This window comes from Ruditapes philippinarum, unplaced genomic scaffold (genome assembly GCF_026571515.1).
Source record: "Ruditapes philippinarum isolate M1 unplaced genomic scaffold, ASM2657151v2 ctg795_1_1_1_1, whole genome shotgun sequence".
NCBI classification, from domain to species: domain Eukaryota; kingdom Metazoa; phylum Mollusca; class Bivalvia; order Venerida; family Veneridae; genus Ruditapes; species Ruditapes philippinarum.
In genome coordinates, this window is record NW_026857770.1 from 226807 (window position 1) to 250636 (window position 23830).

Sequence of the window (23830 nt, forward strand, 5' to 3'; positions counted from 1 at the left end):
ACTTTTAAACTGTATTGGTACACTTTTAAACTGTATTGATATATAGCAGTACAGTTTTTCATTGATTCATATAGGCCAAAATCTCAACTGCTATATAGCAGTTGAGTTCTTTTCCTTTTTTTTTTTTTTTTTTTTTTTTTTTTTTTTTTCGTTTTTTTTTTCTCGTTTTTTATCAGTATAGTTTTTTCACTGAGGTTCCAATTGTAGCAGCGGTTACGAACATTCAGTAGCAAACTAAACAAAAAAGAAGCATAAGTAAAAAAGAAAATTAATGAAATGAATTATTCTTATATAATTATGCAACTGCTGAAATCAAAAGGTACATCCGCGACATGATTTTTTTCCACTGAAGAAACCCTTAAATCTTGAATCCGAATAACTATCAGTTAACTATCAGTCTCTATCATTGGACGTTGTTTTAAGATTGCAATATTATTTATAGTTGTAAAGGTAGCTTACGACATTAGCTGGTATCTTGGAGTGAGAAGGTAAAAAAGTGAAAGAGCACAAGAGATAGATAAATGCACGTTTTTGTTTGTTTGTTTGTTTTTTTTTTGTTTTTTTTTCTGATTTCTTTTATAAAAAAATGAAAATGCAAAAAAAACAGTTACAGTACAGTAAATGAAACTCGTAAGTTACAGGGGTATAACACTGGCTGGGGCGACATCTCGGGATGTTTCTGAAAAAAGAAATTGTCTCGGCCGAACGGTCTCGACAATTTTTAGCAAAAACACCCCTTGATGTCGCCCCAGCCAGTGTTATATCCTCGTAACTAACTCGTTTCATATACTACAACTATTACATATCATTCGTATCTTTTCAATGATAATCTTTGAAGAAACCATTTTTCATGAGGTACATAGGTATGCCATTTAGGAATAAAGTATGGACTACAACGTCACATGAAATTAATGTTAGCTTATAGACTTCTGCTCTCGGTTTTATTTAACGTATGCAAAACACTTGAAAGAATCGTATATCATCACACTGTTTATTGTAGTATTTTTTAAATTTATTAGAATACATTTGAAATTGAAATTTTATGTTCAATCAAAGTTCTGTATAGTACAAACGGTCATCTAGTTCGCCTCCAACCTTGAATTGTACATAAACATTTGATCTTGAAAAGTTTATGATACAGCATCTTAAATATTTAAAGCGTAAATGGTAAACTTCCTCTCTTTACTTTTTACTTTTTGTATTTGTGCCGAATTTGAAGATTTGTAACAACCCTTCTTCGAGAGCCAACATCAAACACAAAGTGTGCCTCAGAGAAATATACATTATCTTACAAAAATAAAGACAAACATTAAATATTTTAGTACTATAGGTTTATACATGTTTTTTATTGTCTTTGTTTGATCGGAAATCAAATTCCTCCATTTTATCAAAATTATATAGAAGTCTTTTCTGAACAAAATTAAATTATGGTTCTAAACTTTACGATTTTGCTTAAGGCACCAAACCAAAAACGGACACAAAGCGCGGTGAAGAGAGGAAATGGACCTGAAATAAGGACAATGATAAAAACTAAAAGGAATTAAATGGACAAGGTTTTGGTGTAAGGAAAAGACGGGGCACAAAATTGGACATAAGGGGAACTAAAAGGGAAATACTTACTGCTAACGGTAATTTGACAAGATGTGACATTATAAAACGTTTTGACATACATACAAAACAGGTAACAATAAACAAGACATACACGTGAAACAAGAAAAGATACACAGAGGGTACCGCCTAGGAACTGTCAGTAGTTATAATACTGCTGGGAAGTTTTAAAGCGCAAAAATCATCACTCTTAGTCATTATAGGCATTCGTTTGAAAAGTAGTTTAAAAAGATACAAAATAAATACAGAATATATTCTTTAAATGTTAAGAACATATTCCTCTATTGACTTACAATTCTCCAAAAGTTAATATTAATTTCAAATAAAAAATATTTTTAACTTTCAAAATATTACCATTTTTTCCAATTTTCAAAAAGAACAATTTTAAAAAACTAAAGAAGAACATGAAGATTTAATACACGTTTCCCTGGGCGGCGATTCGGAGGTTTTCAAACTAGGTGCAGCCGTTTTATATTTTTCTGGTTATTCGGGGTCGTTGATGTTGCAAATTGTATCGCTCAAGTCGGTGCTAGGTTTGAAATCCTTAATATTATTTAACAAGGTTTACATCAAGTTCATTTTCAGATTGTTTTCGAATTATTTAGCCTCTTTTAGAGTGTTAAAGATTTCAGTTTGAACTTTTAAAATGACTTATGCAAATCCTACTTTAATCATATAAAATTCCTTTCGTACAATTGCATATGAATTCAAGGTAAAAAAGGCCCATGGCCCAAAATATTAAAGGAATGTATGTTCTGTTTCATCCCAGAGAGTTAACGAAGATTAGTGTTGAAAATAGCATCTAGTTCGGATTACAAAATGGTGAACATTTGCGCTATGTAATTTCAAAGTAATATTAAAAATAATCGACCTTAAGCATATAAAAAATAATACATTTTTGGTTTTGAATCTCTTTGCAATCCTGGCCGAGCTAGCCTACGAATATGGGTCTTGCACCTGACTTACGGTGAGATCCTGAAGTATGTCAAACTCATTCTTATTGCCGTTTGGTCTTGAATATCGCTGTGTGAAAGACCTGGACCTTATACCCATCGGCTCATCCAGGTGTACATTTAATAATTAAAATAAGATCCGTATAAAATTCTAGACTTGCAAACTATTTACCAGGTCTGCACTATTGGATCATTCTTTTGATCGTCTGCTTATCTTATTTAACCATAATGGAAGTTTAAACAAATGAAACTTATAACGTCACGTTGCATACAAAACGCAATGTCTCTTATGTCTATGAACAGACAGACAGGCAATGCGATTAACTATATTATTTAAATCTTTAATAAACCTCCCCATTTCTTTAATATTAAATGAATCTATTTGTATTGTTATCTTTGTGTGTAGTGTGCTATATATAGATGTTGGGATTTCAGTCTTTATATGGATAATAAACATTTACTTTCTCTTTAAATTAATGGTAACATTCTGTGACATAGTTCCCTAAAGAGGTTTAATTAAAGGAGCATGAAGCTTATCCATTGTAATTAATGCGTAAAGGAATTGATTCTTTATTTGTGCTTTAAAAAGCGCCACGATATTTGACTTTTTGTATTTGTACTATTGTTGTGCAGCCGAAAAACCAAGAAATTCTTTAACGAAAAACTTATGAATAAATATGCATGCTTTTAACTTTTAAAATTATCTAAAAAGACTATATGTTCAAAAATGTGTGAAATTTCAAATATGTTTAAGTTACAAATAGTTAATGTTTTTATTACAGATGTCTAATAAATAATTATGTAACCGGAAGATTAAATGTGGCTTTTCCTCTTTGTCCAATCAAATGTGCTAAAAGTTTTATTATACTCAGGTGATAATGTCGATTTAGCTGTCTGTATTTATTAACTTGTTAAACCTATGACTGATAAAATATCCATGTGGTGATTGTTGTAAAGTAAAATTATGAATCCCATGTTGCTATGCTACCTTATTTTGTATTTAAACTGATAGGTCATTTTGTATTTTAAGAAGTTTTTGTTTGTTTGTTTGTTTGTTTGATTTTACGCCTTTCCCAACAGTATTTCAGTCATATAGGCGGGTAGTTTCCTAGCCATCGTTCCTGGAGAGATACACCAGTACTAGACTACCTTCCTCCGCGCTAAACTACCAAAGCATCTCCCGGGGATCGAACCCACGCCAGAGAGGTAACTGGATTAGAAGTCGTCGACTCTAACCTCTCGACCACGGAGGCGGTTTTAAGAAGTTAAAATTCAATAGGTCAGTTTAAAACTTATCCATTTTTAGAAATATTGTAAGGATAAAATATTAATTTGGACAGTTAGACTTTGGATTTCCAAGTGATATAGTTGTGGCTTTCCACAAGATAAAACTGTAACTATTTTTAATATCTATTTGTTAACATCAGGATTACCTGCGCATATTTTATACATTATCTGTGGTAATCCGCTAAGAAAAAAAACTGTCGTATTCCGCTAAGAAAGAAGCATTAAATTACAAAACAGAACATTGTATTTTGATTCAATGCAACTTCATTCAGCGTATAATACTATATTTGTGTTTTGTTGTGTATTTTTAATCCACTAGTGAAATAAAATACCTGAACTTGTTATCATGTGTCCAAATGTAACTTATTTAGAAAATCGAAAAAAATATATTTGTTCGTAGTGATAACATAAGTGAACTTGAGATTATTTATTTTCTTCATTTAATACCAGCTTTTGAAATTATCTATAATTAGTTAAAGGGTTTTACAATTGTGTATTTTTAAACATGAGCGGCATCCATATGCATGGGTGATAAATCCAATTTATAAACATTTATTGGCGACGCCGGTGAGCGGCGTCGTCTCTTATGGAATGCTTTTTATTTTGGCCTATGGAAGGAGCTGTTATTATTAGCAGTTAATTTCATGTTGTGTTAATTAGATTTATTTTGATTCGTAAACATCAAGTAAACAAATATGTTGTTATATTTGTATTTAATAACTTTATATAAAAGGCACGTGCATTGTGATATTATTTTCACGAAATTGCAGGCTTAGTTTAACAGCTTGGCCCTAAGTTTTATTGACAATACTAAAACCCGGATTTCGAATATCGTTGTGGTCTACATTGATGCCGTATCCATTCGTTCATTCATTTATATATTTTCAAAATTTTCCTACAAGAAGAAAGTTCGACTGCAAATGAGTATAAGGATAGGTAATGGACTGTTGTAAACGATTATGCTATTGATTTTATCCATTTTACGTTTATCTGTTGCACATAATGGTTGTTTTTACAAAGTGTACCAGTATCCGGATGATGACAGCTTTCCGATTTTCTGCAATTACTGCTGTCACATGGCCATCTATTTTTTTTATGAATACTTTACCATTAATTTGCATGGCATAATAAAACTTTGCCTGCAACATTTCTTAATTATTTGATGTTTAGGGTGTTTTTTTTTGGGTTTCAGGTTTTTTTCTATTTTAAGGGGAAGTAACTCATGTTTACTAAATTATTTGTTATTTTCTGTCTATCTTAGTTATTACTTACTATTTTTGTTTTATAAAATTACCAGTTGTAAGGTCATCAAAAGCATAGATGCCCTGATGAGTGAATATTGATATATATTTTTTTTACTGGCGTTATATACCCTAGACCAGATTTTTCTAGTTTGTTCAGTTAGTACATACCTAGGTATTCTGCTAGAGGAATCTTCCAATCAATATGTGAAATTATTATTTTCTATGTGTTTGTATATAAATTGTTAATAAAATAACCTTTGGTGAAAATGAAAGGTAGAATATTTAAGCTATACATATAGGTGCTCATTTTAAACACTTGATATATATATGCAGTTAGACTAAAGGAAGGTTAAAAGAAAGACAGTATTTGTTACTGTAAGAGATAGGCATTTAATGTTTAGACACTCACACAATTTAATCTTTATTATATGATATAGACTATTGGGATTTTTTTTTTACTTTTATACTATACAATATCATGTACATTATAGTTTTCTTTCTACAAGATTATGAATTCCATCCAAACACCAATGTTAATAGGATGTTATATTTATTTTTAATGGAACCTGAGAATTATTAATGTAATGTGCATACAAGTGTATCATAGTATATGGATATAATGTGTATTTCTGTATTTAAAGACTTACAGTTATGATGGATGAGACTTGCATTTAAATTTATAAATGATAATACATGTATTGATCAGTCTACAGGTTATAGATGTTTATACCCAGTGTTAGCTGGCTAATAATAGTATCTATAATAGAGTTTATATATTATAGTTTTCTTTCTACTAGATTTTGAATTCCATCCATTAGTACCAATGTTAATGTTAATGTTAGGATTTCATATTTATTTAATAGAAACTGGGAATTATTAATGCTATGTGCATACAAAGCTCAATCGCTACAGCCGCGGTACATTATTCTGTTGGTCACAGGTTTGAGTTCTGGTCAAGCTGAAAGTTTTTCTCATCCTTTGACTGCAAATAAACATGAGTTTAATTCACTATGCTCTGTAAACATCAGAAATTCAAGGACATGAATCAATATAGTGGGGAAATAGGTTTAGGTTTAGGACTGTTTAATTTTTAAAGACAAAATGTGTAGCCGGCCGGATAGCTCAGTTGGTCTTCTGAAAGTCATGGGTTCGAGTCATGGTCAGGCAGTTTAAGTCAGGGTTTAGAAGTGGTTTTTCAACTGACACATGTTTGATTCATTTAATAGATTGCATTTAATTTGAAATGGACAAAGGCAGTATTGCATGATACTTTTAGATCTACAAAAAGCATTTGATACAGTTGATACATCATCATCTTCAGTAATCGCCTCACTCTTCATAGAGCATAATCGCGATGAAACTAAAACTATGTACATGCGCAGCAATTGGTTTCCTCTTTACAGTTAAAAATTGTCTATTTACATCTTTTTAAAATCTGGTAAAAACTGGCAATGTGTCTAGTTGGTGGTTGTGTGTTTTGTCAGCGCCGACTTGAACCCCTCCAAGGTTGGTTTCTCAACAACTTGTATGGGTAGGTGATTCCAGAGGATGATGGTGGCCGGAAAGAAGCTACACACTATACTTTTTCTTCTTCTTCATGGAACTTCAAGCATCTGCCATATGTAATGACATTCTTACATGGTTCAAGTCTTATCTCTGATAGCAGCTGGTTAATGTGGCTGGTACTCCTACTACTGCTCTGAGTACCTTTGGTGTCCCCCTGATGTTCATTTTGGGTCCTCTTTTATATCTAATATAATTATGTAAATGACATGTCTGCAACCCTAAGCAATAAGCTTTTATTATATGCACATGCACAAATATCAGACCTGGGAAGAAAAAATATGACCAGATTGATAAAAAAAAAACCTGTGATCATCTTAAAAGTGTCACAAACAAAAAAAAATTGTAAATAATGACCCCCTTTAAAAATATACTTTAAGTTAATAGTATATTTTTAAAGGGGGTTATTATTTACATTTTGTTTTTGTTTTTCTTTGGTTTTAAGATGAAAACAGTTTTTTTATCAATCTGGTCATATTTTTTCTTCCCAGGTCCGATACTAGTGCCTGTGATTATATGATGATGACTCAGGTATCCTTGTATCTGGTAAAGTAAATCTTAAGATTGGTTTATTGACTATAAATTGTCTTTGCATCTTGGCAAGACAGAGTCTATTCTTTTTGGTTTAAGTTTCAACTTAAACTGGGCCTAGCCTCCAGGTCACATGACATGGTACTGCTATAAAGTACACATCTTTTGTTAAGTATTTAGGTGCAAACCTGGATCAAATTCTTTTGGCGTCGCCCTTTGATGCTTTGCATCAATGCTTTTCTTGTAATTACAATGTAGTTAATTTGTAAGGTTGTTATGGTGACATTTGCAGAAAATATGATGATTCTGGTAAAATAAATTATTGACAATACTAAACATATTTCTTAAAGTGAGACTTTACTTTAAACTTATAATAAGATGTTAAAAGTGTTCCTAAGAGGATAATTCAATAAACTTGTGGTCATTTTTTTCTTTTTCATTTTTCTTGCCGATTTTGAAGATTTGTAACAACATTTTACCGCGAGCCATCTTCAAAAACAAAATGTGCCTCAGAAAAGCAAATTTTTATTAGAAACAAAATATATATCAGACCTTATCGTTTATAAAGAAAAGGTTTTGAATGGATCGATTAAAATGAGATGATGGTTCTAACGTATACAGTTCTGCAAAGGGCACCAAAAAGGCGCCGAACCAAAAACGGGAGAGGATACAAATTTTTTGATATCCATTACTATCTCTGTTGCTACAAAATTTGTATTGAAACGTAAGGCTATGATATAATCTTATTAGATATTTACCCCTGCTTCGTAGTTCCTTTTTATAGAAAATGTGTAAAAGACATTTCGGGGGCGGGTCAATATGTAATGCAAGTAGTATAAATTTAGCTTTTTATTTTTGTGTTTTTGGTACCACAAATGTTCGTCACCCAAGCGGTTGATAAGTGTCAAGAAAGTTATGCAAGTTATTTTTCAAAACCTGTATAAATATGGTCATAATTCTGTCACAAATATTATAGAAATGTCGTAGTAAAGAAAATGAAACACCGTCAATAAAAATCGTCCTTCGACTGGTATATAAAAGGCATACTTAGGAAGGCCTACGTTTAAACATTTAATAATAAATAAAACATCTAAAACCTTGTATTTCTGAGGAGATTATAAATAGAGAATATAAAAATATTTACTCTTTCGTTAAATTTATTGACAATATTACATAACATATTTTAAATGCATGAGGTATGTAACAGTTATTTGCATACAGATCTTAACTAAGTACAGTTCTTAATAAATATCAACAACAACAATAATAATAATAATAATTATAATAATAATTATAAATTATCTACAATCAGGTCACATAAATGCAACAATGTGATCTAAAATAACAACATTTTTTTCTAATTGTGGGCGTTTTGATTTTATTTTCAAACGATATCCAATTAAACAGAATGACTATAGCTAAAATAATAGTACTGTAATATAACAGCTTTCGTATCCGTCAATTTAACAAGATACAATGTGTTTAATTAGCAGTAAACTTTTTTTGTAGATAAATAACTATCAATTGTTTATTATTTCAATAAGCTATTATATTATTCATTGATATATAGCTTTTTTTTACTTTTACAAGTAACTCTACTATTTTGTATTTACCTGTCATTTAAAATATTCAATCGCCTGTATGTCAGTAAAGAAACATAATGTATAAAGATGTCTACTAAGTAATCATTGGTAGACAGCGAATTATAACTTTAATAGGCGACGAATTGCTATTAAGCCTAGGTTTACTCGCTTATCTGATGGAAAGTGTTACTAAATAATGTCAACTGCTTATCTAGCGTAATAACCTTAGTGAATGCCAACTGCAAAACTAAAACGACACTGGAGTAAGATACGCCTTATTTAATGTATGCTAACAGAATCTGTCCGCAGTAAAATTCATGTGTACTAATCCTCTAACCCTAACCCATAGCACTTAGCCTGATCTATGTAACACCAACCCTAACCCTTAATTGTAACTTAAGAACTAATAGTAGTGATATTTAGAGAAACATAAACTGATAAATACTAAAGAAATAAGTATTGTGAATAGCTGCGGACATATTCTAAAGTCTAGTTTACAATTTTGTTCATTCAGCGAACATTATAATGTTAAATATTAACTCATTGCAGACAACTAAAGACATTTTGTATCCTAAATAATGCATTTTTATTTTAACAGAAGTTCGGTTTGACAACACATTTTACAATTTTTGCAGACAAACAGCACATTTAAACGAATTTACTATCTAAATGTTATGAAAAATAAACATAGATGTGACTTACCCTACAGGAATTAACCGCTATTCACTTTATGACGTCATTTTACCTCCAACTCCGAAAAGTACTGACCATGGCACGCCACGGTCGAAGCTTTAATTTATTAAAATATGTTAGGGGAACGGTGGCCTTGTGGTTAATCGTTTCACGACCCTGTTTCTTTATATGAAATATGATTAACAAGATCAACAAGGAAAGGCGGCATTCGCTGAGCGCAACCCCAACACGACCCAGCAACAAGAACCAGTAGCAAGAAGCCAAGACGTACCCAAAACAAAAACGGGACAGGGCACAAGGCAGAGCACGGACAGGAACCAGCACTGGTTGGTTCCAGGAAGCGGACTCAAAAGTGATTAATTTAAGTTGCAAAAACTTGTTTCGAAATAGGGCTTATATAAATATGTTTAAACCAATATATGTTTATCAGAATTCCCATCACTACATTACATTAATCACAATTTCAAGGTCAGTGTTGATGTAATACAGTCAGTTCCGGTTAAATGACACTGTGTGAGTTACGTTGTAACTCATGCTGGCGTCTATGATAGGATTCAGTAGATGACATTTTATATTTTCAATTGTTTTGCTGTTCATTGAGCTCACTGACCTCGTCTTCTGTGAATTTTCTTCTTTCTTTAAAACTCCATACATAGTGTTTGAAGCTCCATAACTTTTCCTTTTTCTTGTATACGAGGGCAACTGTGGCTAATACTAGTATACATACAATGCCAACCAGGGTAATAATTAGCCAAGAGTTATTGTCGGATGCTTCCCTAGCATGTTCTTGTAATGGCTCACTTGTGTAATCCTTGTCCTTGTTAATATTATTTGCAAGCTTATATTTGTGAAAAACTGCAAAACAGAGAAAAATATATACAAAACATATAATTGCAATTATCTAAAAAGCCTTAATATTTTTCTGTAAAAATAAATAAAATCATACGATTTCCTTTGATATAATAAAGCAATTCTCAAACATCCACTTAAATCATGACATGATTACCTGGAGTGGTCCTTTTGAAACATTTAAGTCAGCAAAGTTACATGAAAATTGCAGACTCGGTTTGAATGGGTCTGTACATGATAAATAATGAAAAAGTGCTATATCCCTCAAGCGCCCTACCACTGGCTTGAGTGGAACTCAATTTTCAACACTTAAATGTGCTGGAATCAATGATCCGAAGGACCGGAAAAATAAAACAAAGCTGAAGTGAAGTACTTTTACAGCTGCCACAAGGGACTTGACACCTGCTGTTGTAGAAATATCTGAAAACTAAACAATTTTACTGTTGTTGTTTTTATGTTTGCTTTGTTTTGTTCGGTCAATTGATGAATCAAATAACTTGACAGGTAAATATAAAAAATGAAATGTAAGTAGACATACATGGACACGCATAAAAGCAATACTCCGGTTGTACCTTGCAGGTACTGGAACATATATATGTGCATGCATTACATCCTTTCCTGTCACTTGACCAGTACATGTCAGTGTCGCAGACAAATTTTGAATCTATAAAAGAAACCATGTACAATGTGTTGTGTGTCAATATTTATCAATCTCTTTAGAAAAGAAAGTGAGAAGGTTGCTAAGTGTTTCAAGCAAATTATAAACAGCAATAAAAATTAAGAAACAACTTTTCTACTCATTTCCCAAATTAAAGTACTTTTATAATACTAATAATAATGTTCACCTTGACAGGACCTGGCCAGAATTATTTCCTTCGTTTTATTGACATCTCCTGTTATACTGTCCAATGCGATAAAATAATTTTCATTGCTAGCAAATTTTAACCACGTGTGTGATCTATTTTCCGTTTGAATTTCACATAACACAACAAACGTTTTCTTTTTCCGAAGCTCTTTAATACCATTGTTTCCTACATCGCGTATTACAGTTTTGCCATTAACTAGAAGATAAACAAGTTCTGCTTCACTAGAATTAGTCTTATGGTATAGTATTGCCTTTTGTATTTCTGTGTAAGGTAATGTATGATTCGATGCCGTTCCCGGCACATGATGTAAAATTTTGTCTCTCCAATTCGTAATTCTATCTTGTTTTCTAAACTGTAGTCTTATATCATCTTTAGCGCCAATTGTGACGATTGATACACTTGTGTTTTCAGGAAAGTCACTTATTAACACTACCAACAATCTTCTCTGTTGAAAAAAGGAATTATCTTCTCCGCTACCAGTGTACCATATGATAAGAGCGCTATACGGGTTACATGATAATTTCTCATCGGCATCCTTAGTGCCTAAAAGAAAATTGCAAAATGTTTCTTTATTAATAAGCTAAACTAAACTAACTTGCAATAGATTCGAAATCTCACATTATATTAAAAGATTATGAAAATCACCCCAATCTTTCTGTCTGTCAATTCTTGAAATCGCTAGTATTAATTTAGAATAATAATTTTGTTTACAAAATCAAAATTTAAGTGACTTGCCTTTATAAAACTTTGTGATATAGTTCTGAAGAATCGTGTTTGCAAGAAAACTGTTGTTAGGCGTATAAGTGGCACAAATTCAGAACTTAAATGTGTATTGGTCATACATAATAGTATTTCTGTTCACAGATAAACGTCAAATTTCGATTTGCTGAGTTACGGTAAACTTTAAGAATATTGTTACCCCCTAATGATAACTAGACATACAGATTTACTAAATTCTTAAATAAACTGTATAACTTTTTAACTAGATCTGGGAATCTATGTTTAGTTAATGGAAAACTAAGATTGTGCTATAAATAAAGATGTTGGGATCCTTAAAAATTGCACTTTTTTAAGAGAAAGTTTATATCCATATAAAACAGTAGTAGATTCTATTATAAGTTAGTTAGCAGTTCTTTTAAACGATTTATATGTAATAAGCATCAAAATAAATAAATGATAATTAACACTTTAAAAATGTTATAGAGATCTTGAGCTTTAGTTAGCGCCACGACATACGACTTTTTAAAAAGTTTCTTTTTGTTGAAAATTAACTAGTGGAAATAATGTACCTGAACTTATATTCATATTTCCTAAAGAAATTAAAATCACAACTGTTGTACCAATCAATACAGTAAACTCCATTTTATCTAATAATATAGAAACTCCAAAAATATTGATTCGTAGCGGTTTAGGGATTTCATATACTAGTACCCAATTTCTATGTAGGATCTATTTTTAGTTATTACGCAAATGTTTTTTGAACTAATGTAATATAGGGTTGATAACGTGTTGACATTTGTGAACAATGTTTTGTTGATAAAGAAAATTTGTATCACTAATAAACAGTTTACTTACAAAGATACTTTATGTACTTTAAACGTATACATGTAATTAACCGTTTAAAGTTATGCAAATTAACCCACCCTCTTATTTATCAGTTTTATTAAATGCATGCGGTATGTAACATTTATTGCTTCAACAACTTTTCTATGAACCTTAATAAAAAAAAGCCATAATATCCCCTAAGTTTGCTACTTTTAGCTGCATGCCTTTTCCATATGATAAAATCAAGAATTGAAGTATGCTCACATGTATTTAAAGTTTTGTAAATCAGATATAAACAGCTTCCGGAATAAGTTTGCAAATCCGGGATTTTCGCAAACTCAGCTACCCTTTCTCAAGTAATTAGAGAATAAATGAAAAGTTCAGTTAACAATGGGTATAGAGTTAAACAAAAACTGGTCTTTAAATTTCACATACCCCTAACAATGAGTGCTGGGGAGACAATCAAAGTTCAGTCCGCCATGAGGTTTTATCATTCTCCCACTGGAAGTTTGCTATCCCATATGGGGTTTTACCCCCATTCTATAAAAATGGGAGATAAAAATAATGGGAGATTTAGAAAAATATAAGAATTAAATTTTATGCAAGAAAGCTATTATTGTAGTCTTCAAATACTTTATATAAAAACATAAAAAGTAATGTTTAAAAATTCGTTGCGGGACAAATCCAACAATGGCTGAAATCTCCCATCCTGATTATTGGGGAAAAGTCCCATGTTGATACATGGGAGAAAATCCCATTTCTAATAATGGGAGATAATTCCCATTCCTTGCAAATGGGAGAGTGTTCTATTTATTAGGTGTGGCGCTTATAACCTATAATATAAGATATACGAATAAAATCAAATCCAAAAAACAAATAAAATGGCTGGGAATATGCAACAAAATAATAATAATAATAATAATAATAGATAAATAAATAAATAATAATAATAATAATAATAATAATAATTAAAAAAATAATAATTCGTATTATCATAATAAAAAAAATTATCAAAGTAATATAATATTATTTTTTAAAAAGATATTAATCATAAAACTAATAATAATAATAATAATAATATTAAAAATAGTAATAATAATAAATAATAATAATAATAATAATAATAATAATAATATTAATTAATAATAATATTGATGATAATAATAATTATGATTAGAATAATGATAATAGTAAGAAGCAGAAGAAATAATAATAATTAATAAAAATAATAATAATAATAGTAATAATAATAAAAATAATAATAATGATAAAAATAATAATAATAAAAAAATAAAAATCATCATAATAACAATAATAATATTAATAAAAAAATAATGATAATAATATTAATGATTAATAATAATATTGATGATAATAATATTAATAATAATGATAATAATAATAAGAAGAAGAAATAATAATAATAATTAATAATAATAATAATAATAATAATACTAATAATACTAATAATACAAATAATAATAATACAAATAATAATAATAATATAAATGAAAATAATAATTATAACAAAACAGGCATTGGCATTTTATCTTGGAATATGACAGGAATGAATGCAGGAAAGTATCATATGTAACGATATAATCACCAAAATACATTTAAATTAAAAACAATCCAAAATGCTTGGATGTACTCTTCGCCGGTATCCTGTCTGTATTTTTCTGTCTCATCCAGTCTATTTTTGACATTCAAATAATTCCACATGCTAAATGGCAAGTCTCTCCTGGTTTTGAAGTATATAACTTATTTGATTTCATTAAATATAAATACCGCGGTAAGGTTTTTTTTTTCGACAAACAAACAATATGTTGATCACTTCGTTTAGTTGTAATAATAACCTTATAGAAAACAAATTTTTAATATTATTCATATAATGGATAAAACCAAGCAGTTCCAATAAAGGAAATTGTTTCATTTTTCTATTGTTATCTTTGTCGGATGAAAAAATAGTACTGAATTTTTTTTCAAAACAAACAAACAAAAATAAACATTATTTATAAGATTAAACGGTAATATATTCAAATGGTAATCTAACCGGTGTCATACAGATTTTTAAGATGTAGCGATTAAGTAATAAGGGATGAAAACAAGTGTGCCGTAAGGCGTGCGTAGCATAAAGCCATACAAGTAGTTATTTTGTATCAAATATAAACATGCAGTCATTGAAAATTGACATAACGCCGCCTGTCAATCAAGCTGCCAGGGGCCACGTAGATAAGCCAATCAGCGATCGTCATCAGTTTCACGCGAAGATGCCTGCGAAGTCCACCATTTACCTAAGACAAGCTTCCTGTCCATTTAATTTTATGTTAATTTAGAGCTATTTAATTAGTACATTAATAAAGTTACCAAATAAACTGGCATATTGACGGACCGAGTAAGTTTGTTTATTACACAAAAAGTCAATAAATTTCTACATATGGAAATCAATATATAAAAGCTACGCATTATAAAAAATCAGTGTTTTTATTCATACCGATTTTACCTGTGCATTTTGGCTGGGACATACGATTACTGGGACATACGATAAGTTATCGTATATCCCAGTTATCGTATATCCAGATTTTGGCATCAATATTAAACGGTATCATATATGCTTTACAGTAAATCAAACTGTGAAAAGAGACATAATAAACAATTCAATTCAATTCAAATATCTTTATTCACCCAGGTATTAATAAAATACATAAGGGGTTTACAAAATAATATTTTACAATATATATGTTCCGGTTGTAAAGTCCTGAAAAGATAATGCAGTATCAATAGTCATTTAGTCATTATTAAACATAATTATAAAAAATAATATACATTTTTTAAATTAATGTTTTAAAGAAAGAAATGTAAATCAAACTGTGAAAGAGACATAAAAAACAAATCAGACAGTTACTGTTTCGTAACCGCTCAGTTAGCGATTTACACACAACATAACATATCATAATCTTTATTTCTCTCAATTCATGTATACATGCAAATATGAGGAATTTACAATAAATTATATAATCATACGAGGCACACAAAAGGTGACAAACAAAACATGCTTATCAGTAATTACAAAATAAGAACTAATGTAATATAAATAACATAAGTATTTTCAGTGAATAGTTAAGTTCTTATCTTTTCAATAATACATTTAACAAATTTACACAATTTGAGAAATTCAGATTTGTTTTTAGTACACATAAGATTTTCTAATTTAAAAATGTTTGGCCGTTGATAATATACTTTTTTTCAAAAATCGTTTTCTTTCTACGTTAAATTGACAACATTCAAGTAAATAATGAAATTCGTCACCAATTTTATTTTGACAATTAGGACAAAATCTTTGGTTAATTGGAGTACTGGACCAATTACCAGTTTCTATTGGAAATCGATGATTTCTTGTTCGAAATTTAATAAAATGGTACAGTAATGAACTATCTAAATTAACCAAGTACGATTCAAATCCAAATGTTCTTTTAATTACTCTATAAAACATACTGTTACTCGAATTTTCAATTTAAGAATACCACTCATTTAAAAAAAGATCTTTTAACTTTTGTTTAACAGAAAGTTTGAGCCACTCAGATTTTGTAAATGTGTTGTCGAGCCACACTTGTGACAGACCACATTTGATTAAAATAGTTTTGACATTAAAAAACCATGGGAATTTCTTTTTAAGCAAATTATCACTTAAACCATCTGTTGAGTGTAGTAAGCTATTATAGACAAGAATTGACAATTTATTATTAACGTTAACACCGTCGTTTTTGCATACTAATTTTGACCAGAATGATATTATCCTTTCTTCGATGTCAATAGCTAGAGGCACACAACCGGTTTCTCCATAAACAAAATAATTTGCTGTTGACTTTTTAATTTAAGAATAATTTTTAAAAACCTTAGTTGTACTCGCTCAATAATGTCGAGATTACCAAATCCCCAAATTTCTACACCGTACAGTAAAATCGGCTTAATTGTTTTGTTAAATAATTCAATTTGTAAATCTATTGGAAGATTGAGACGATTAGATTGTTTTACTAAACTATACATGGCTCTTGTAGCTTGGCTTGCGATATGTTTTTTACATTTTAGAAAAGAACCTGTTTTACTAAAATAAATTCCAAGATATTTGTACTCATTTACTGCCTCGATAGGTTCGTTTTTGAAAGTAAAATTATACATTTGTTGTCTACCTTTAGAAAATCAAAGCACTGAATGTACTGATGGGGAGGCTATGACAGAATGTTTCAGACTTATAGTTTCTTTTCTTTTTGCTTAAAATGTGCTGTTATTTCAATTATTACCAAAATAAGAAGATATGCACATTGTGTCATTTATCCTTACTGGTTGTGTTCAACCATTCATATATATGGTTAATATGGCTGACTATTCATTTTGTTAATATTCCAGAACATTTCATTGAGGTCTACATTCGGACTGCTAATCCTGCAAATTTTGAAAAACCTAAACTGTCAATAATAAATGACATACCAGAAAGTATGACGACTGTTCATTATAAGATAACACTAACATTTTACAACTGACTGTTCCTTATCAAAATATTCTAGGACTGTTCATCATAAATACTTTATGTCATTTTAATATCATTGAATGATAATAACAACTGCAAGTTATGCAACATTTTTATTTCACATAAACATTATACATATTTACATGTCATGTACCATAATTGAGATCAATCAGATACTGTCTTGTGATGAGTATTAATATCCATGCTATACGGACAGAAAGATGTCTTCTTCCGAAGCAAATCTGGAATAAAATCACGTTTCAGAAAATTATTCCCATTTCATTACTCGTCGCTGACTTTGACGGCTTCGGATATTTATTAAAACTAAATATTTCTTGAAAAAATACATATCTGCAAAGCTTATTCAAAATTGAATCAACCTAAGTGAAAATTGATCAGGAAGTTATATCTTCTTTTTTTACCGCCAACACTCAACCAGCTTATGGTAGTTAATAGATAGATTCTACATGTATTTTTTAAACCTCACTAGCTTGAAATATAACTGCGGAAAATCTATTGTTAACAGGATGTGCGGTTATTACGTAGGGTTTTCCCTGTCGACCATTTCCCGCAAATAGATGAGAACATCGAAGCGTCAGTGCTATGAATGGTGTTATAATTTATAAATAGCGTGTTTTTGAAGTTTTTTGTTGAAACTTCTCCAAATCCCTCCAGAGGCGTGCACGTCGCGGAGAAGGCACACGGCAGGTCAAGGTCAAGTCATCTCAAGTACCAGAAGTGATTGGTTGACCTGTCGTGACTTACTCTGGAGGTTTGGCGCTAATGAATGCCGTTTTTGTTGTCGTCAGTCAGGAAGTTGATGCCTTGCCAGTATTGTCGTCTCCTTTACCACCAAACGAACGAAGAATGGGCTACCAGGAAGATTCGGCTTGAAAAAGACTTCCCCGATGCTATAATCTCGGACATATGGTTATCCGGCCCCGAGTATAAATAAACTTAAAACACACACACTTTTGTTGAAAACAAAACAAAAAAACAACAACAACACATTTTCTGTAGTATTTTTTCAAGTGTTGTAAAATGAATACGAAATTCCTCTTATGCCGCCGATTATTTTTAGAACACAAACATATAAGTTTTTTTATTTGATTTATTCAAATAAACATTAATCACTTCAGCGCCCGCAAATATCGTTTTCAAATTAAAGTTTCGTAAGATATGTTGATGAATTTCCCGATGCTAAACTGTAAGTCATTCGTATATATATGCGTTTTTTGTTGTTTTTTGTTGTTGTTTTTTAAGCCTCTTATTCTTTAATATTTTTTATGTATCTCATAATCTGTATTGAAAATTTGAATTTTATTACACATGGACTATCAAATTATGATGCGTTGCCCTAGAATTGAATAAACTTTCTAATTACACAATAAGGATCATTCATTTGATTGAAGACTGATCTTTGCGTCTTTCTCTGAAATAATTATTTCCTTGTTAAAACATATTTGACCACATATTTCTGTCATTTAACTGTTCACTTTACAGCTATATGATATAGCGGTTTATGAGCGTTTTCCGCGTACAGCCTCCTAGGGTGTACTAATAAGTTAGTTTTCCTTACTTATCACGCAAGCACGATCCATGTCTCTGATGTAAGCGACAATTTACCATTATTTGTCTTTAAAAAATATTAAAGACTATTAATGGTTTATATCAACAAAAGAACATGCATGATATTGAGACTACAGTGTTGCAACGTTCTAGTTAATGACCCGTCATAAACAGTTGGTCGCTGCGTAGTAATTGGAAAATTGTTTTCAAAAATAATAAAGAATATTTGCCACCTAATTAAAGCATTTACTTATAAATTTTCGTTTATGCTTTTTGTTAAAAAATTATTGATAAAGTTATTATGTAGAAGGGTTTTCATACCAGAACTATTTATTACAGACGTACGTATGCCTAAACCTGATTACTGCGGCAGTATGACGTCACGGAGTAGTAATTTTGAAAAAATAACAAACAAAAATCAAGAATTTTTCAGAGAATTATTATCTGATATGAAATAAAAGAATGAAAATATTTTCATATTGTAAATGTCTGTGATGAGTGATGAGTCAGCTTAGAAAAAATCAAGGTACTATTTTTTGACCTGATTACCGCGGCAGTAAGATTTGACGGACGGTATTAACATTGGGTCGGCATAGCCTCCCCAAAAACTACGATTTTTGTCTTTGACGTATTAACCTTAAGTTTCCAAGTATCACAGTATTGTTCATATATATTTAATGCTTTTTGTAAACCATCTACTGTTTCTGATATTATTACCGTGTCGTCAGCATAGAGTAATATAAATAATTTTAAAAGACAGAAAAGCTCATTTGTATTACTTCCATTTACCAATGTTATTCCATGTACATTACTGTTATTTAAAAATACGATTCTAGATCGTTTAAAAATAGTGAAAATAGCAATGGCGATAAATTTTCTCCTTGTCGTACACCTATATTACAAGGAAAAAAAATAGAAAAACAAGAATTTACCTTAACAAATGACTTAATGTTACTGTACAAATTTTTAATGACCTGAAAACATTTTCCATTAATATTTGAGTTTATCAGTTTTTCCCATAAACCATTTCTCCAAACTGTGTCAAATGCTTGTTTAAGATCAATAAAGGAGCAAAAAAGCTTTTTCCATTGTTATTAAGATAATGAATAATGTGTTGCAAAACAAATAAATGATCTGAAGTAGAAAATCCTTTCCTAAAACCTGCCTGTACATTGTTAATTATTTCATTAGATTCAACATAATCAGTTATTCTTTTATTTAAAATACATGTAAAAACTTTACCTAAACAACTTAACAAAGTTATAGGCCTATAATTTCCAGGGTCAGATTTGTCCCCTTTGTTTTTATATATTGGGTTTGAATATACCAATAGTCCATGATTCAGGAATTATACCGGTATTTAATATTAGGTTAAAAAGTTTAACATATATTGTTTTCATTAATGGAAATGTTGCTTTAAGGTGTTCATTTACTACATTGTCATATCCACTGGCTTTATTATTTTTAAGGGTTTTGATTGCATACTCAATTTCATTGTCTGTGATTGGAACATTAATCTGTTCGTTACTTTCATTTACTTCATTAGAATTTGGTCTATCTATAATTTCATCACTTTCATCATTTTTAAAATTTACACTTTTAAAAAAATTATAAAGGTCAGTTAGGTCAGCCTCGCAATTTTGTTTTGTTTTTTTTTTGTTTAAAATTTTCCAATAGTTTCTTGGGTCTTTACCTTTAAGATTTCGTAATTTACTTATACTTTCTTTTTTCTCATTTTTATAAAATTGTTTTAACGTGCCTTTATATATTTTTGCGTTTTGTTTCAAGTTTTCCTTTGTAGTTTCGTTTTTTCTTAATTTATAAAGATGCTTTGCAGTGTGAAAATTTTTTCTAGTCTTTTTGCATTTAGGTCCAAACCAAGGTTTGGAATTATTAGTTATTTTTTTGTTATTAATATCTTTTATTTTTGTATGTCCAAAAATTTCACGGGACGTATTTGAAAATAATGACGATATGGTTTCAGTTATTATGTCAGCATTTTTTTGAGTGAAATTATTATTGACTTCAAAGTTATCTAATGCTTCATTAATGTTTTGTATTTCATTAACATCTATCTTATTTAAAAACTAATTTGTTTTAGTGCTATCCCAAAGTTTTATGGTAGGTTTCTCCATTTGTACACTACATTTCCTCAATTTAAAGCTTAATTTAAGTACCACAGGGTTATGTACGTTTGACATTAAGGGACAAAAGTCTAACACATTAAGAGACACAATTGGCTTAAAACAGTTTGAATTACAGATAAAATAATCAACAGTTCTTGTGCCTTTACACGTTGTTTTCCCCGGAATATCCATATTTGTTCTACCGTTTAAAATGTATAGACAATTAAGTTTTAAAAAATCGAGTAATTGGGATCCATAGTTGTTAGACGTTTTGTCACTATTTATACGGGTCCGTTTAACATTAACTGCCGAGTCGAACATACTCATCTCAATATTATATTCTGAACAAAATAGATAAATACAGAATCCCTAAAGAAAGCCCAACACGGCAAAATTGAAAATGTTGCAGGCTCGGTTTGATTGAGCCTGTTCATGGACAGTACTGGAATGTGCAAGTTACCGTCCACGCCCCCTAGCACCGGCTTAAGCAGAATTCAACATTTAAACATGAAATAGTAATTTTTTAAATTTAGAAACATCCGCAGATGTGTTCATTCGGCGGTTATCATGGAACCTTCAATGTGACACTTCAGTGCCATTCCATGAAAAGCGGCGTATGGTCCCCAAGTAATAAAAAGCGTGTGCCCTAAACGAGAAAACAAAGTTCTTCTAAATTTTGACTTTCAAAAAAATCTGTGTCAAGTATAATTTAATCATCTAAAGATTTAGTTCTGCTATTGAAATCTCCAAATAGACGAAATGAGTCATATTTATCAATAAAATTACTATAATCGTTCTGTATCTTTAAAACGGGGTCCTCAACTGAATACTCTGAATATTCGGGTGGTATATAAATAACACCACACAATAGATCATTATCTGTTTTACATATTGATTTTGACACAGTAAACCATAACACCAATTTACAATCTGTTTCTATGATCTTAACGTATTTTGAAATATCTTTTCTGACAAATAATGCTAAACCAATTGACAATTGCAAGGTTATTCACACCTTCGATGTCCGGTATTGTCAGAGTAATTATCTATATAATTGATAGTATGTATGTAGGAATATATAATGAATCTGCCAGTGTTATGTTTTTGCTTGACAATTATACATATATGTTTGACATTAAACTGTACTTTTATAATTATATTGGACAATACTGTCCATAGTACAATCATATTGCCATATTTATCAGGTTTAGATGTCATCTAAATTAAGATAGTGTAGAGTGATATTTTCGTTACAAAAACAGTTAAAAAAAACTATAATGCTATGTATCATAATCCTTTTTACCTTTAAAACGTTCTTAATCTATTACCATATTACCATTCCTCCCATTTCGAAAAACATATCTGTTGAATGTACATTTCCTCTCAGTCAAGCGATGCATATAGGTATATAAGATCTTCATTGAAAAATGAAATGGCATTAGAGTAAGTAAAATGTTTACTGTGAAGAAAGTGATGTTTTAGGAGAGACATAGAGAGGAATGATCGACTTATAAGTTTATGTCTAGTTTTGTTATCTTTTGTCAAAGTAAAAATTAAATCCGTAAATAATCGAAAAATAAATTATGACAATCTAAGCTTAATTAAAAAATTGACATTGACAGTCCAGGTCATATTTGATATACTTTACATGCCATTTTTGTTATAAGCTTCAAATCAATAAATAAAATAAAAAAGATATGGCCAATTGTTGCGAAATTCATGAAATGTCAAATTAAGGTCTATGGTAAGTTCAATAAAATCTTCTATGTCTTGTCCAAAAGATTGTTGTGCTCGGGTATGTAGACAATCCATATGACACTTTAATATGCATAGTACAATATAGCAAGTAAAATTTAAATTACAATAATATGACCTTCAAGGTTTAGGTCATTTACGAGTCATATTGGGTTTGGTCATTTTAAGACATTATCCTTAAGGTTGATATGCTTAAATATGAAGACTTGCTTTTCATAAAAAAGCAAGCAAAATGATAACCAATTATAGCAAAAAAAAATAAGAATTATTCAATAAAATTGACATTTATGGTAAATTTCATTCATGAGTGAAGGTCATGATCAAAAGTTTTTTTGTAGAGTAGGGAAAATAAGAATTCCTTAAGAAAGCCCGACACAGCAAAATTGAAACATGTTACAGGCTCGGTTTAATTGAGCCTGTTCATGGACGGTAGGTCTTGTCTTCGATATTGTTTCCAATGTAGAAGACAAACCATTCATAAGGCCAATTATAAAGAAAAGAAATTACAATTCAATATTTGACCCTAAAGGTCAAGGTGTGTCTAGTAAACGTAAAGGTTGATGTGTCCAACAATTAATGCAATCCATTGAGATGTTCTCGAACGAATGGCATCACAACGGCAACATAAATGGCAACGTCAACAACAACACAACTGCAGCGATAGCTCTTTCTTTTCTTCGATAAAGTCGAGGTTATGACATTGTCAAATGAAAGTTCTGGCTGTTTAGAGACTATGTATTGGAGTTGTAAGTTTTGAATATAAATAACCTACACATTGCTGCTTCAATGATAGTGGATAATATCGGATACTGTTGAAAGAAACGCCGTTCTGATTGGCTGATTAGCGTTGACGATATGATTCCACAAGAAAACGTGTGGACCGACAAAAGATGCATAGACCTGGTGGTTTTATCATGATGCGTTATCTTTCAAAAATAACATTTATTTTGTTATAACAAGCGTATACGAAAAAACAATGTGTATCAAAGTTTAGACAATTTGTTTATCTTGAATAGACAGACTAACAATGAACTATGTTTCAACCAACATATTTTTTCACCTGACTTAATAATAAGTTGTATTTGTACTGAAAAAACTAAAGAAGAACATAGAGATTTAATACACATTTC

General features: G+C 30.3%; 1 protein-coding gene across 1 annotated transcript; it reads right to left on the reverse strand.

Annotated features, from left to right (window-relative positions):
- Positions 1–8342: 8342 nt before the first annotated feature.
- Positions 8343–12591, reverse strand: LOC132750957 (uncharacterized). The gene is made up of 4 exons (XM_060741052.1): positions 12467–12591; positions 11157–11720; positions 10850–10975; positions 8343–10317 (listed from the first exon to the last, which is right to left on the reverse strand). The coding sequence occupies exons 1-4, from the start codon at positions 12537–12539 to the stop codon at positions 10040–10042; spliced, it is 1041 nt and encodes a 346-aa protein (XP_060597035.1). The 5' UTR covers positions 12540–12591; the 3' UTR covers positions 8343–10039.
- Positions 12592–23830: the final 11239 nt, after the last annotated feature.

Excerpts from the sequence above, each read along its gene's own strand:
- LOC132750957 (XM_060741052.1), bottom strand. The coding sequence starts at position 12,539 with ATGGAGTTTACTGTATTGATTGGTACAACAGTTGTGATTTTAATTTCT. Across the intron at positions 11,721-12,466 it reads AAATATGAATATAAGTTCAG|GCACTAAGGATGCCGATGAG; the intron begins GTACATTATTTC and ends ATTTTCTTTTAG. Across the intron at positions 10,976-11,156 it reads TCTGGCCAGGTCCTGTCAAG|ATTCAAAATTTGTCTGCGAC; the intron begins GTGAACATTATT and ends TTTCTTTTATAG.